This window comes from Cydia pomonella, chromosome 2 (genome assembly GCF_033807575.1).
Source record: "Cydia pomonella isolate Wapato2018A chromosome 2, ilCydPomo1, whole genome shotgun sequence".
NCBI classification, from domain to species: Eukaryota; Metazoa; Arthropoda; class Insecta; order Lepidoptera; family Tortricidae; genus Cydia; species Cydia pomonella.
Genome location: NC_084704.1, coordinates 4236847 through 4250721, shown reverse-complemented (window position 1 = coordinate 4250721; position 13875 = coordinate 4236847). Strand labels below are relative to the sequence as shown.

The 13875-nt window shown below is 39.0% G+C and overlaps 2 protein-coding genes across 2 annotated transcripts in view; one reads left to right on the top strand and one right to left on the bottom strand.

Annotated features, from left to right (window-relative positions):
- The window catches only part of LOC133531856 (protein capicua homolog), an 87331-nt gene extending 80462 nt beyond the window's left edge, over positions 1–6869 (top strand). The window contains exon 30 of the mRNA XM_061870253.1: positions 450–6869. Coding sequence (XP_061726237.1) covers positions 450–499 — 50 coding nt within the window. The 3' untranslated portion in view covers positions 500–6869. The remainder of the gene's footprint in view (positions 1–449) is intronic.
- Positions 6870–8389: 1520 nt separating this feature from the next.
- LOC133531846 (distal membrane-arm assembly complex protein 2) lies at positions 8390–10139 on the bottom strand. Its single transcript, XM_061870244.1, has 2 exons — positions 9338–10139; positions 8390–8870 (listed from the first exon to the last, which is right to left on the bottom strand). The coding sequence occupies exons 1-2, from the start codon at positions 9736–9738 to the stop codon at positions 8447–8449; spliced, it is 825 nt and encodes a 274-aa protein (XP_061726228.1). The 5' UTR covers positions 9739–10139; the 3' UTR covers positions 8390–8446.
- Positions 10140–13875: the final 3736 nt, after the last annotated feature.

Below are 13875 nucleotides of genomic sequence, written 5' to 3'. Positions count from 1 at the left end.
TTTTAATTTGAACAAAAGTTATTTGCAATAATCGACAACAAAAAGAAACACACTGTGTTAATCTTTGGCAGTGTTTTTGACAATTTGTTCGAAATATTTGATAATGATGACATTTTTCAAAAGTCAGAAGCTTATTAGTGTCATAAATAAAAAAGATAATAAAAAAGGTCGAAGAAGGTTCCATACTATTCTTTGAGGATATTACACATACAGGCTGCTCCAAAGTAAAAAATGGTAATTTGTTAATTTCTTCGAAACTGCTACACCGGTTGTTATGATACTTTGTACACTGGTTCTAAATACCCTAATGCATATGTACATTTCGGCTTTGTCCAATGGCTAGGGACACACTGTATGTTAGACTTTCAGAAGGTTTTGAATAATTTTCAGGCTCGTTCAATCCTAAATCTCTTCCAAGAGCCAGATATAATGTCGTTGTGTTCCCCCAGACGTGAACTCGCCCATGTCGGCGCTGCAGCCCACGTCCACGGCCAGTTAGCGCTGCGGCCTCACCGTCTCCATCGTGCTGCGCGAGTAACACACACACACACACACACCGTCGGTTAGCACACACCACACATCTTCGAAAATTGTGTACACCTTCAACGTTCTGAAATCCTAGTCTGTTTACGCTAAACCTGCATCGACTTTATTCTTGGGAAGTTGGGAGTGATATTTTATGTGCATATTTGATGTAGTACACTCTGGTCAGCGAGTCATATCACAAAAAAATGTGACAATATAAAAATATTTGCCAATAGGGAATATTACGTGAAACTCTGCGTAGGGGGCGCCACTATCACAATCCATCAAAATCTGAGCGTCTACCGCGAAACAAGAAAATCAATATTTCGTTATCTAACCTCTCTATCACTCTTGCGTATTAGAGCGATAAAAACGCAGATAACTAAATTTCAATTTTCGCGTTTCCCGGTAGGCGTTTTGCAAACAAACCGCCTTGATGCATAATGTCATATTATTTGTGAAAACTTGTCAAAAAACAGTTTAAAGCAACTGTGTCTACTACTGTATGCACATACCGATGTATAAGTTACTCTATGGTTTACGATAGGTGCTAGTGCTGCACTCTAGCGGCAGAACATTGCAATAATACTCCCTATTAAATTATTTCAACCGAATAATTGACATGATTATTAATAAATTTAATAGTTTGTGTCACGGCTCACTGGTCTGGTCGACTGCGGTTTAACCTTTTGAACGCCACGCCGATCGCACGCGGCGCGTAATCGTCAACCTTGTCGGTACGCATGAAGGTTGATATTGGGCTGTAGCCGCGCGCGTCATATGACGTCTTTGGCGATCAAAAGGTTAAACGGATATATTGTAACTTTAAAAACCCAATTTAAATTTAACTTAAAATTGTGTGTTACTATTGAAAAAACGTAACAGAAGAAAGTTGTGATGCTAACCGCCGAATGGAGACGGACCAACATCGTAGCTACTACAAGTGTTTGCAATTACCCTAGATTGCATTTAAAGGATACTATTACAGACTAACTTCATATTTCATATTAATAAATCAATATAAAATTGTCTGAACTTTTAGGTATTAAAAGTATAGTTTGAAACCTCGTGATCGGGTCATTCGGTCAATGACATATTACCATAAATACTAAATACCCCACATACTGTTTAGGATACTAAATCATTGGCCGAATCGTTTATTTAAATACCTAAAAGACAGACTATACAAAAAAATAATCAAATATTTGATAATCTGTGTGAGAATCGAGGTTATGATTGTACTGAGGACTGTTAGTGTCATTTTAACATTTCCTTTGCCCAAACTTATGTTAGCTCTTGACTGTGCTGTCGAACTAGCAAAATCTTTGGTTTTTAACCCTTTGACCGCGAAGGACGTCAACTGACGCGCGCGACTACTTCCCAATGTCAACCTTCGTGCATTACGACAAGGTTCACAATGTCGCGCCGCGCACGATAGGCGTGACGTTCATTGGTTAAAGCTCTCTTTAGCAAATTAGGGTAGGCATGTTAAACTTTGGACTTTTTACTATACTTGCCACAAAACTAACTGGCGACTGAGATAATGCTATCTCCTTTACCCTTGTTAAGATCAACCAAGAGTCAAAGAGATGGCATTCTGACAGCACTCGTGCGGCAAGTATACGAACTAGAATAGAGTCAAACCAAAAGTTATCAGTGATTTTGATAGCCCAGACAGTACACGGCTTATTTTAAACGAACTTCTATGAAATTATGACGTTTACTTGACGCTTGCATCGTCCGTATTTTGGCATGACTCTTAACTGTTAACTCTATTTTGTGCAAGTGAACTTGCAAGTCTCATAATGAATCTAAAAGTGAGACAGAAAGACTGCGCTCTTTCAACTTTAACCGCCCGCCGTCGCACGTCATCAAGAACCTTATCGGAATGCACGAAGGTTGATATTGTGTTGTAGCCGCGCGTCAGTTGACGCCCTTAGCGGTCAAAGGGTTAAAAGCTTTAGTCGTTCAGAGCTGACACATACATTCATCAATCATCATCATATTTACTCAGTGTGGGTGATCTCAATACTTTTGTATCTGTATATAAGTCATATGTGTTCCATTATCAAAGTTGTGTTTGTTTATTATTTCATCATACAGCACAAGCCTTAGGCGAAATGAACCACTACAAAGTTAACGTTGAAATTGCACCTTATGTAGTACTCGTAAGGTCGCATTTTTAACGATCACTTGTTGTGTGTGGAATCGTTTCGCCTAACCTTGTGTCTACAAAGCTTCCTGCTGTTTCAACTGGCGTTCAGGGGGCCTACCGCGGAAACCAAAATTCGCAAATTGCGGGGATCTTTCTCATTTACTCTCACTAAGACGTAATTAGAGTGAAAGAGAAACATGCCCGCAATTGACGAACTTCGATTTTCGCGGTAAGCCCCCTATATCTTCTATTATTAATACAATAACTTTCCAATTCGTAAGAACGTCGAAGCCGAAACAGTGGGCGGAGATACTTATATAGGCATCTATTTGAGAGTTACACGAACCTAGCTGCCTAGTAATTGGAATACAAATACGAACGAGTAGAAGTTATAACCATTGTAGCAACGAAAACTAGTACAGTCGCGTCTAAAAACATCGACACGATCGAAGCGCCAAAAATATGTATACACGACCTTATGGCCCATATATTACGGTAGTGTATACATATTTTTGACACTTCGTCCATATTGATATTTACAGACGTGACCGTACCAGACAGATATACAGTGTGTTAATCCAATACGGACAATAAATCAAACTAGCCATAGAATTTACCCGTGTTAATGAAATAAGAAGTTTTTTTAAATGACAATTCATTTTTGACATTTTACCTAGGGCATGACATTACGAGACGAGCGTTGACATTTACTATAAAAATGTCGTATCTCGTAACATGTGTGTTACTTTACATTGCGGGCCGTATTATTTTGTATGGTTAATATTTTCATTTTATTTCTAAGTAATATTATATTGCCCATATTGACTTACTACTGTATGTAACGTTAATATTCATACCAAGTTTCATGTTAACCATGTCTTTTAAATGACACAAAACAAAATTTCGATTGTATAGGAGCGCTTTTTGTCGGCGGGTTGGTGTGACTCTTAAGGGGCTCATTATGCGTTTTGTATACAATAAGGAATTAGTTGACTTGTGTCGGCCTACCTTAACATGACCCGATATTTTATATCTAGACAAAGTTTACAAAGATCTATGGCATTCATCTATTTCGTTGTTGCATTTATGGTTCACGTCGACCACTCGTTATTTGCTAAGTTTATCGTAAGGTCATCTCGTGTGTGTCGGATACGTGTGTAGATTGAATGTGAATTTTAACGAAACTGGTGCGTACCCATTATTATTTAGATTTATTTTTATCGTTTTATATTTATGTTGTGATCTTGGTCTTCCACGAGTTTGAAATCATTTCGTTTATTAAGATTATCTATTTAATAATTTCTTTATGTACAGTCACTTTAAGCTATAAGGGGTGTGATTTTGAATCATTTTTCGATGCCATGTTTGATCGTGGAGCGCCGCGGTGCGCGGCCTAGTGTTGGCTTACACAATACTTGCCCCAAAACTGACGACTGAGATCATAATGCTATCTCCTTTACCCTTGTTAAGACTAACCAAGAGTGAAAGAGATGGCGCCACTTAGTTTTGAGGCGAGTATAAGGGCATTCCAGAAAGTGTCGGGTACGCGACGCCATTATTTTAAAACATTTCCGATAAAGTTAATAAGCCGATATTTGACATGATAAAGTAGCTTTTAATTCAACGATAATACAGTTGCGTTGCGTCCCCGACGAAGTAGACTTTGTGGAATGCCCCACTACACCTACAGCGGTATTTCTCGCGGTCGTATTTGCTTATCGCTGTGCATCTCTTTCTTTTGCTGTATTAAAAAAAGAGATGCAACAGGAATATTTTCAAATAGCCACGCGAAGTGCCTCATACATTTTCTATCACAAGACAGCGCATAAGAATTCTGTCATTTTAAAACAACCAATACGGTTTACAAAAACAGCTCAAACGATAACGACACTAGATAAATCAATATTTATATTATAATCTCATTGTAAATATTAGATTTATGTTATACTAGTGCTAAGTGTTCCCGGCTCTCAAAGTAATTAAGTTTTTATTTAGAGAATGCTAATGATAGACAAAAGAATATAAAATTTATACTTGAGAATTTTCGGCCAATACAAATGTTATGTATATCAAAATTGTATTTTTTAAATGATCTCTTCGGCGTTAGTGTTAGGATATTGCTTTAGGAGTCCGGAAGTGAAATGAATTTATTAAAAATATAAACTTAAGAAATATTTTCGCACTGTTAAATCTTAATAGTCGCGTAGTCAATTGATCTTTAAATAATTGTTGTCATAATCATACCATACAGACGCATAAGTAGTACCGTTGTTACCAACTAGAATAACATACACATACTTTTATACACGCATTAGTACTATGTATATACCAATCTCACCTCTCAACAGATGTCTATAGCAATCAATATTATATATCATCGCCCACTTTTTGAATTTAGAAAGAGTAGGGATGTCCGTCTTATCCCGCTTTGTCCAAATAGTATCCGAAAACAATGTTTCGAGATAGTCAGATGCTCCGGCATGTAGATCTACTTAATATATTGCTCGAACAACTGAGTATCTCTCAATATTTTTATATTATATATATCTATAGTAATTCCCCACTCGATCACAAATCTATCCATCGCCACACAATAGTACTTCATAGATGTGACATTACATAGGTCACTGGAAAAGTTTTGCAATAGACAAATACGAAACAAAGAACTGGGGGCCTACCGCAAAAATCGAAATTCGCAAATTGCGGGGATCTTTCTCTTTTACTCTCACTAAGACGTAATTAGAGTGACAGAGAAAAATGCCCACAATTGACGAACTTCGATTTTCGCTGTTAAAGCCCTGGACATACACTTTTTTAAACTATATTTCAATAGACAATGTTTCGCAGGAAAGCATTTACTTTCTTTTTAAATTTATTTATTAAAAAATAGATTCAAACTTTAAAAATGTCAGCGTGGGTTAAAGACGATTTACGAATATTTTATACATCATTTTCATTTCATACAAAGTTTAAACCTATTTTTTGAAAGTAGATTTAAAAAGAAAGTAAACGTTTACCCGCCAAACATTGTCTATGGAAATATAGTTTTATAAAGTATATGTGAATTATGTGACAGGCCAAGTGTTCCTTATTTGTCTATTGCAAAACTTATCTAGTGATCTATGTATTTGCAGTTTCGTAAAAAATAAGCGTTTTAATATTTGCAACTGGAGTAGTAGTACTCGGCAACTGCATTCCAAAGCCCGAAACTTCCGCGACTGCCGTACGAGCCGAAAAGCAACTCATAATATTAATGAGATTAAAAACATACTCCAGTGCCTAAATTATATATTTATACTTTCAAATAGCTCAACGATTTCGTTGACTTAATATGCAATTATAATTATATTTATACTTTTAGATTGTGTTGCAATATCGTTTATGTAACATACAAATAACAGTTTTGTTTAATGTATGCTTGTGATGTTTGTACTTGTTTCCATTTGTTTTAGCTGTCCATGAGTTTAAGTTTGCGAATGATATCGGTTGCTTTCGAGTTTTGATTTTCCGTGTGTTATATGTACAATTAATGAAACCAACTTTAAAGTTAGTCTGCGTATGCTAGTGCCTTTATGACTCTCAAAACTTAGTGTATCTGCTTGTCTTATACTGTTGAAGCATGTTATTCGAGAAACGGTGGGCCTACCGCGTAAAGCGAATATTCTTTGGGTAGGGCCTCTGGTTGTTAGTTACGTTTTACTCTCGCATCTAGGTTTTGTCAGTCAACAAACGATTGTAATATGCAGATTTTTTATTAGACTGAATTATGTATGTTACAAAACATTTTCAATGTTATATTTTAAGAAATATAAGCAATTACTGCTGAACGACTTTTTGAATGAAAGCATTTTCGTTATTTATTTCTTCTACATAAGGCATTAGTCTAATTGTTTAGTCAAAATGTAACTGTAAATATCTTGTTTAGAAGTTTTATTTAGAATTAAGTGTTCAATTTAATGTCGATTAGATTGAATTAGACAAAAAAAATCATAATAGCTAATATCTGAAGCAGTAATCTTTTGTGTGGGAGTTTTCGAATCCAACTTAAGGACCAATAATACCTTTCACTTAGACTCTATAATGTATGCAACAAACTCGGCAGAACTGGAGCTACCCGCGTGTGGACAGTTTGTTCAACATATTGGATCATTGTACGAACTTATGTCAAAACATAAAAACCACGAAAACATTGTTGCATTTTATTTTTCTACCTTTTGTATGCTCGCTACCGACCGGGCCGGGCAGAAGAAACTTTTTTTTTTTTAATATTCTATATTATAAAAATTGACCGCTTCCCTTATATTTGACCAGGCCCGTTTGGTCGCAGTTGTACATTACTTTTTATCCCCACTAATTTTATAACTCTAAAAAATTACGTCAACATATTTCAAACGAATACAGCCTGACAGAATGGCTGGATTTCTAGCTAAAAACTTATTGTACAAATATGTAAATGAATTCTTGATATGGAATATTTTTTGTGCCTGATTATTTTTAATAGCAATCTGAATTTTTGGTATTCAAACTAATCAGCGGTGGAATCATGGTTCCATTTTTATCACTTGTCACTATGCCCGTCACTTTCGCACTTACATACTTGTTAGAACGTGACAGGCATGGTGACAAATGATAAGGAGCCGACCATCTTAGCCCTACAGGTGCAAAATTTTATATAGTTTTAAATGACATATTTCATTAATTCGTTTCACATTTCATGTGTGTGGTGGTCAAAAATCCTTCGGAGTAATAGAGCAGAAAAATCGTTTTCGAAAAAAATGCAAACAGATGACCAAAGATTACCGACAAGAATTTAAGTCGGCGTTAAAGTCACATGCTTACCCGCACATCAAACACTGACCTCACCATTTCACTATTTGTTTCCAAACATAATCACTACATCCAAAAACTTGATGCTGAACAGAACTTACGAGCTTTAAAATTCATTGCATCTGTAAATAGAATGGACCACTTCACAAGGCTACATCTATAGTAGGAAAAATGGTTTTTCTGAGGTTGATGCTAATAAGATGATCGTATATAGCGCTAAGCACAACGAATTTCGTACATTGACCCACCTGGGGGCCTACCGCGAAAACCGAAATTCGCTAATTGCGGGGATCGGGGAACAGAGACAAATGCCCGTAATTAGGCGAGTCCACACAGAGCGAGCGAGCGAGCACGTACGTGCGAGGCAATTTCCTCACGCACAAACCGGCCGAGGCACGTCTACACTGGCTGGTTTGTGCGTGAGGAAATTGCCTCGCGCGTATGCTCGCTCTAATAGAACTTCGATTTTAACGTCCCTGTCCCTCTATCGCACGTGTAATTATATTGCGGTCTCGCTCGCACAGTGGCATTAGCCCGCCGGCATCATCGGCAGGACAGCAGTATATTTATTCGCCTAGGCCAGGGGTCTCCAAACTTTTTTACCTGTGGGCCATATGGCACCTCAGAAATTTCGGGAACTCAGGAACAGTTCCACTCTCAATGAATGCTGAGTCCCTTGGAGCCTGGGATCCGTTTGGCAACCTCCGCAAAGTTTGGGTGTCCGCGGGCCGGATTGGTACGTCTCGTGGGCCGTATTTGGCCCCTGGACCGGGGTTTGGAGACCCCTGGCCTAGGTGTATAGGACGCCTATTCGTATCTCTATCGCACGCAACTCTTATCGTACTTTACTTTAGTATACAGACATATTTAGTAAAACCAGAGTTGTATAACAAAAATATAATTCACTAATAACACATTACAATACTAACATCACACATTTTATTCTGTAACAGCTTTTATCAAGAGCTTAGGATTCTCCTCTTCTAGGACAGACAAAGCTGCTTGCAGCTCTAAATTATCACCAGGATCAGTTATGTATAGAGTTTTGAGCGCTGACATTCTTGCTAGGGCAGAAACTCCGCCAACACACAGGTTGCAGCCTCGGATATCTAAGTGTTCCAAGCTTTTCCCATTCTGACCGGCCAGTCTGTCCAGACACCAAACATCAACATGTTTATTATTCCTCAATGATACCCATTTGAGGAAGTTGAGGCCAGAGAAATTTTGGATGCCCTCATACCGGATGCCATTATGAAGGAAATTGGTGCAATCTACCGCTTCCACAAAATACCCTTCTTCATACTGGGTCGGAAGGTTTAGGTTGGTTGCATCTCCAGTTATCCATTCCTTTTTTCCTTTCAATCTGAAATTATATGAACTCTAAATTAATGAAACAAATTATGAAGAATATTATTAACTTTGGTGTATTCCCATTTATCCCCACCTCTTGTCTCCAAAAGGAGTATTATGTCAAATTTATGAAAATAATGACATTTACACCCCCCCCCTCACTTTGTTCTTTTAAAATTAGTGCAAAGTTACCTTAGACACACTAACTACTTTAAATAGGAGTTTGTTGTGGTTTTGACCAACTTATTTTGGAAGTATTGAAAAGTAGAATTACATTAATAGAGTGAGACAAATGAATAAAATCGCTTGGAGCATAGATTAACAGTATATATTACAGATATGCAAAGATTCTAAAAGTTGGAAATTGTATGAAAGTTTCACAAAAAACAAACAACTTAGATTTCCGAAACTATTCCATGTGTCACACACATCAATAATCTTTACTTAATAATCCGTTTGTAACAGGGAAACAATTGTTACCTGACGGCACAAGCCCTGTACGTAAAGAAGTGCAGTGCTGCTAGGTTAGACCCAAGAACAGCAACTCTCTTCGGCAGAAACTCCTGGTTCTTAATCTCTTGCAGCACCTTCATACTGGCCCACCATTCCTTTACATCTTGCATGGTTAAATTCGGTACTTTGGAGAGTGCATTTAATATGTTAGGATTAGGGTTTTTCTCCACAAAAACTGAGAACTTGCTGGTCCATTCTCCGTCGCGTTGTATCCATGGCTTCCTCCAGTCGGGGTACGGCTTTCCGTGTACCATTCGTGGTTGTGGGCCTTCTTCATCACGCTGATAAATAGACTTCTCTTGGCAATAGTTTCGAGAGGTTATAAAGAATGTTCGACTAAGTCGATAAGGTTTTATGTTAAGCGACATTGTACGCTATTACGCTTATAATTTAATCAAATAGCATATGCAGTCATAATTAAGGGATTGCCTTTATTTAAGTGTTTGTTTTTCTTGAAAATGCGATCATAACCCCTTAATTTAACAACTTGAGAACTGTCACTGTCGCTACACTACTGTTAGTGTCAAACCAACAAAGTATGGAAGGTGGAGGTAAGGAATACAATTTCCATAGGATAAAGATATAAAGATGTTGGATGTTCGATATCGATTTGATTATTCGATATTTTTCGTACTCGATTATAAAAATGTACTAGGCTATTTGTTTGCTTTTACGCCCCGTGCATATGTCGCGAATCGCGATCCTCCGGACTATTATGTACGAAATCGACGATACACTTCACGTTCACTACTTCGCACCGTGATTCACGCATAAGAGTCCTTATTCCTACAGACGAGCGTATTTTGTAAAATGCTTCCTTTTTCATTCAAGATTACGACGTAACTATTAGTATTTATTCAAAAACTGATAACGTACTTAAATAATCGTTTCCTAAACTAGGGGCTCCAACAGTTCAAATTTTCATTTTCTCTTTTAAACCTCTTTTTTAATGAGGTTTTTTGGGAGTCTTTTCCAAATTTTGCAGTGAGATGTGGCGTTTCGGTTCTCAATTTTGCTATAAACAAGAATCATTTGGTACATGAATGACTACAATTTGATTCAACATATCTCGTACGAGGGGCTGGAATGATTAACAATCGAAGATTCATTTGAAAAAACTGATAAAATACCTTCCGAGTTTTCTTCATTTTTTTGGCGAAAACAGGGTTTTATTATATTTTATTTCCGCAAATTGTACGCATATTTTGCTTTAAAAATAATATTATAGCAAACTGTAACTTTATGTTAACCTATAAAAAAAAAAATCGTAACTATGGGACCTACATTGCCGTAAATTTATATTTTTTTAAAACACGTATAAATCACGTAGCAGCGACGCCCCGCTCTCAGTCCGCGCGGAGCGCGCTTAGAGGACGGACCTGTGCTCGATTGTCAGGCATTCGTTGCGATCGTAATCAGCTACGGAGTTCCGAGAAGTGCTATATACTGCGATTAGAAAATCTTAATAAAAGTTCATTTTATACAGTATGCCTAACAGACTCGCTTATTGATGGATTTTCAGTGTTACTTTTTTTTTAATACTAAGTCGGTGGCAAACAAGCATACGGCCCGCATATGTACGCCTGCAACTCCAGAGGAGTTACATGCGCGTTGCCGACCCTAACCCCCTCCCGCCCCTCGTTGAGCTCTGGCAACCTTACTCACCGGCAGGAACACAACACTATGAGTAAGGTCCAGTGTTATTTGGCTGCGATTTTCTGAAAAACGCATTTTCAATTGAAATTACGTTAGGGTTTGCATTATTATTTTTGACCCGGATGAAGTCCAAGTTCTCATGATGGAGTCAGGAGTTGGTCACCAGAACTCCTAATCTACTAATTATAATCCCATCGTGTTTGGGCTCAAAAGATTTGCCCTGACGAACACCATCAATCTAGATGAGGTCCAGGGTCTCATGAATGGAGTCAGGAGTTGGTCACTAGAACTCCTAATCTACTCATTATAATTCCATCGTGTTTGGGCTCAACAGAGTTGCCCTGATGAGCACCTTCAATCTAGATGAGGTCCAGGGTCTCATGATGGAGTCAGGAGCTGGTCACCAGAACTCCTAATCTACTCATCATAACTCCATCGTGTTTGGGTTCAATAGAGTTGCCCTGACGAGCACCATCAATCTAGATAAAGTCCAGGGTCTCATGATGGAGTCAGGAGTTGGTCACTAGAACTCCTAATCTACTCATTATAATTCCAACGTGTTTGGGCTCAAAAAATTTGCCCTGATGAGCACCATCGATCTAGATGAGGTCCAGGGTCTCATGATGGAGTCAGGAGTTGGTCACCAGAACTCCTACTCTACTCATCATAACTCCATCGTTTGGGCTCAATAGAGTTGCCCTGACGAGCACCTTCAATCTAGATGAGGTCCAGGGTCTCATGATGGAGTCAGGAGCTGGTCACCAGAACTCCTAATCTACTCATCATAACTCCATCGTGTTTGGGTTCAATAGAGTTGCCCTGACGAGCACCATCAATCTAGATGAGGTCCAGGGTCTCATGATGGAGTCAGGAGCTGGTCACCAGAACTCCTAATCTACTCATCATAACTCCATCGTGTTTGGGCTCAATAGATTTGCCCTGATGAACACCATCGATCTAGGTGAGGCCCAGGGTCTCATGATGGAGTCAGGAGTTGGTCACCAGAACTCCTAATCTACTCATCATAACCTCATCGTGTTCGGGCTCAATAGATTTACCCTGACGAGCATCATCAATCTAGATAAAGTCCAGGGTCTCATGATGGAGTCAGGAGTTGGTCACTAGAACTCCTAATCTACTCATTATAATTCCAACGTGTTTGGGCTCAACCATTTGCCCTGATGAGCACCATCGATCTAGATGAGGTCCAGGGTCTCATGATGGAGTCAGGAGTTGGTCACTAGAACTCCTAATCTACTCATTATAATTCCAACGTGTTTGGGCTCAAAAGATTTGCCCTGATGAGCACCATCGATCTAGATAAGGTCCAGGGTCTCATGATGGAGTCAGGAGTTGGTCACCAGAACTCCTAATCTACTCATCATAACTCCATCGTGTTTGGGCTCAATAGATTTGCCCTGATGAACACCATCGATCTAGATGAGGTCCAGGGTCTCATGATGGAGTCAGAAGTTGGTCACCAGAACTCCTAAACTACTCATCATAACCTCATCGTGTTTGGGCTTAATAGATTTGCCCTGACGAGCATCATCAATCTAGATAAAGTCCAGGGTCTCATGATGGAGTCAGGAGTTGGTCACTAGAACTCCTAATCTACTCATTATAATTCCAACGTGTTTGGGCTCAAAAGATTTGCCCTGACGAGCACCATCGACCTAGATGAGGTCCAGGGTCTCATGATGGAGTCAGGAGTTGGTCACCAGAACTCCTAATCTACTCATCATAACTCCATCGTGTATGGGCTCAATAGAGTTGCCCTGACGAGCACCATCAATCTAGATCAGGTCCAGGGTCTCATGATGGACTCAGGAGTTGATCACCAGAACTCCTAGTCTATTCATCATAACTCCATCGTGTTTGGGCTCAAAAGATTTGCCCTGACGAGTACCATCGATCTAGATTAAGTCGAGGGTCTCATGATGGACTCAGTAGTTGGTCACCAGAACTCCTAATCTATTCATCATAATGGTAATTTGATGGTGCTTGTCGGAGTAAATCTATTGAGCCCAAACACGATGGAGTTATGATAAATAGATTACGAGTTCTGGTGACCAACTCCTGACTCCATCATGAGACCCTGGACTTCATCTAGATCGATGGTACTCGTCAGGGCAAATCTTTTGAGCCCAAACACGATGGAATTATAATGAGTAGATTAGGAGTTCTAGTGACCAACTCCTGACTCCATCATGAGACCCTGAACATCATCTAGATTGATGGTGCTCGTGAGGGCAAATCTATTGAGCCCAAACACGATGGAGTTATGATGAGTAGATTAGGAATTATGGTGACCAACTCCTGACTCCATCATGAGATCCTGGACTTCATCTAGATCGATGGTACTCGTCAGGGCACATCTTTTGAGCCCAAACACGATAGAATTATAATGAGTAGATTAGGAGTTCTAGTGACCAACTCCTGACTCCATCATGAGACCCTGAACATCATCTAGATTGATGGTGCTCGTGAGGGCAAATCTATTGAGCCCAAACACGATGGAGTTATGATGAGTAGATTAGGAATTATGGTGACCAACTCCTGACTCCATCATGAGACCCTGGACTTCATCTAGATCGATGGTACTCGTCAGGGCAAATCTTTTGAGCCCAAACACGATGGAATTATAATGAGTAGATTAGGAGTTCTGGTGACCAACTCCTGACTCCATCATGAGACCCTGGACTTCATTTAGATCGATGGTACTCGTCAGGGCAAATCTATTGAGCTCGAATACGATGGAATTATAATGAGTAGATTAGGAGTTCTAGTGACCTACTCCTGACTCCATCATGAGACCCTGGACTTCATCTAGATTGATGGTGCTCATC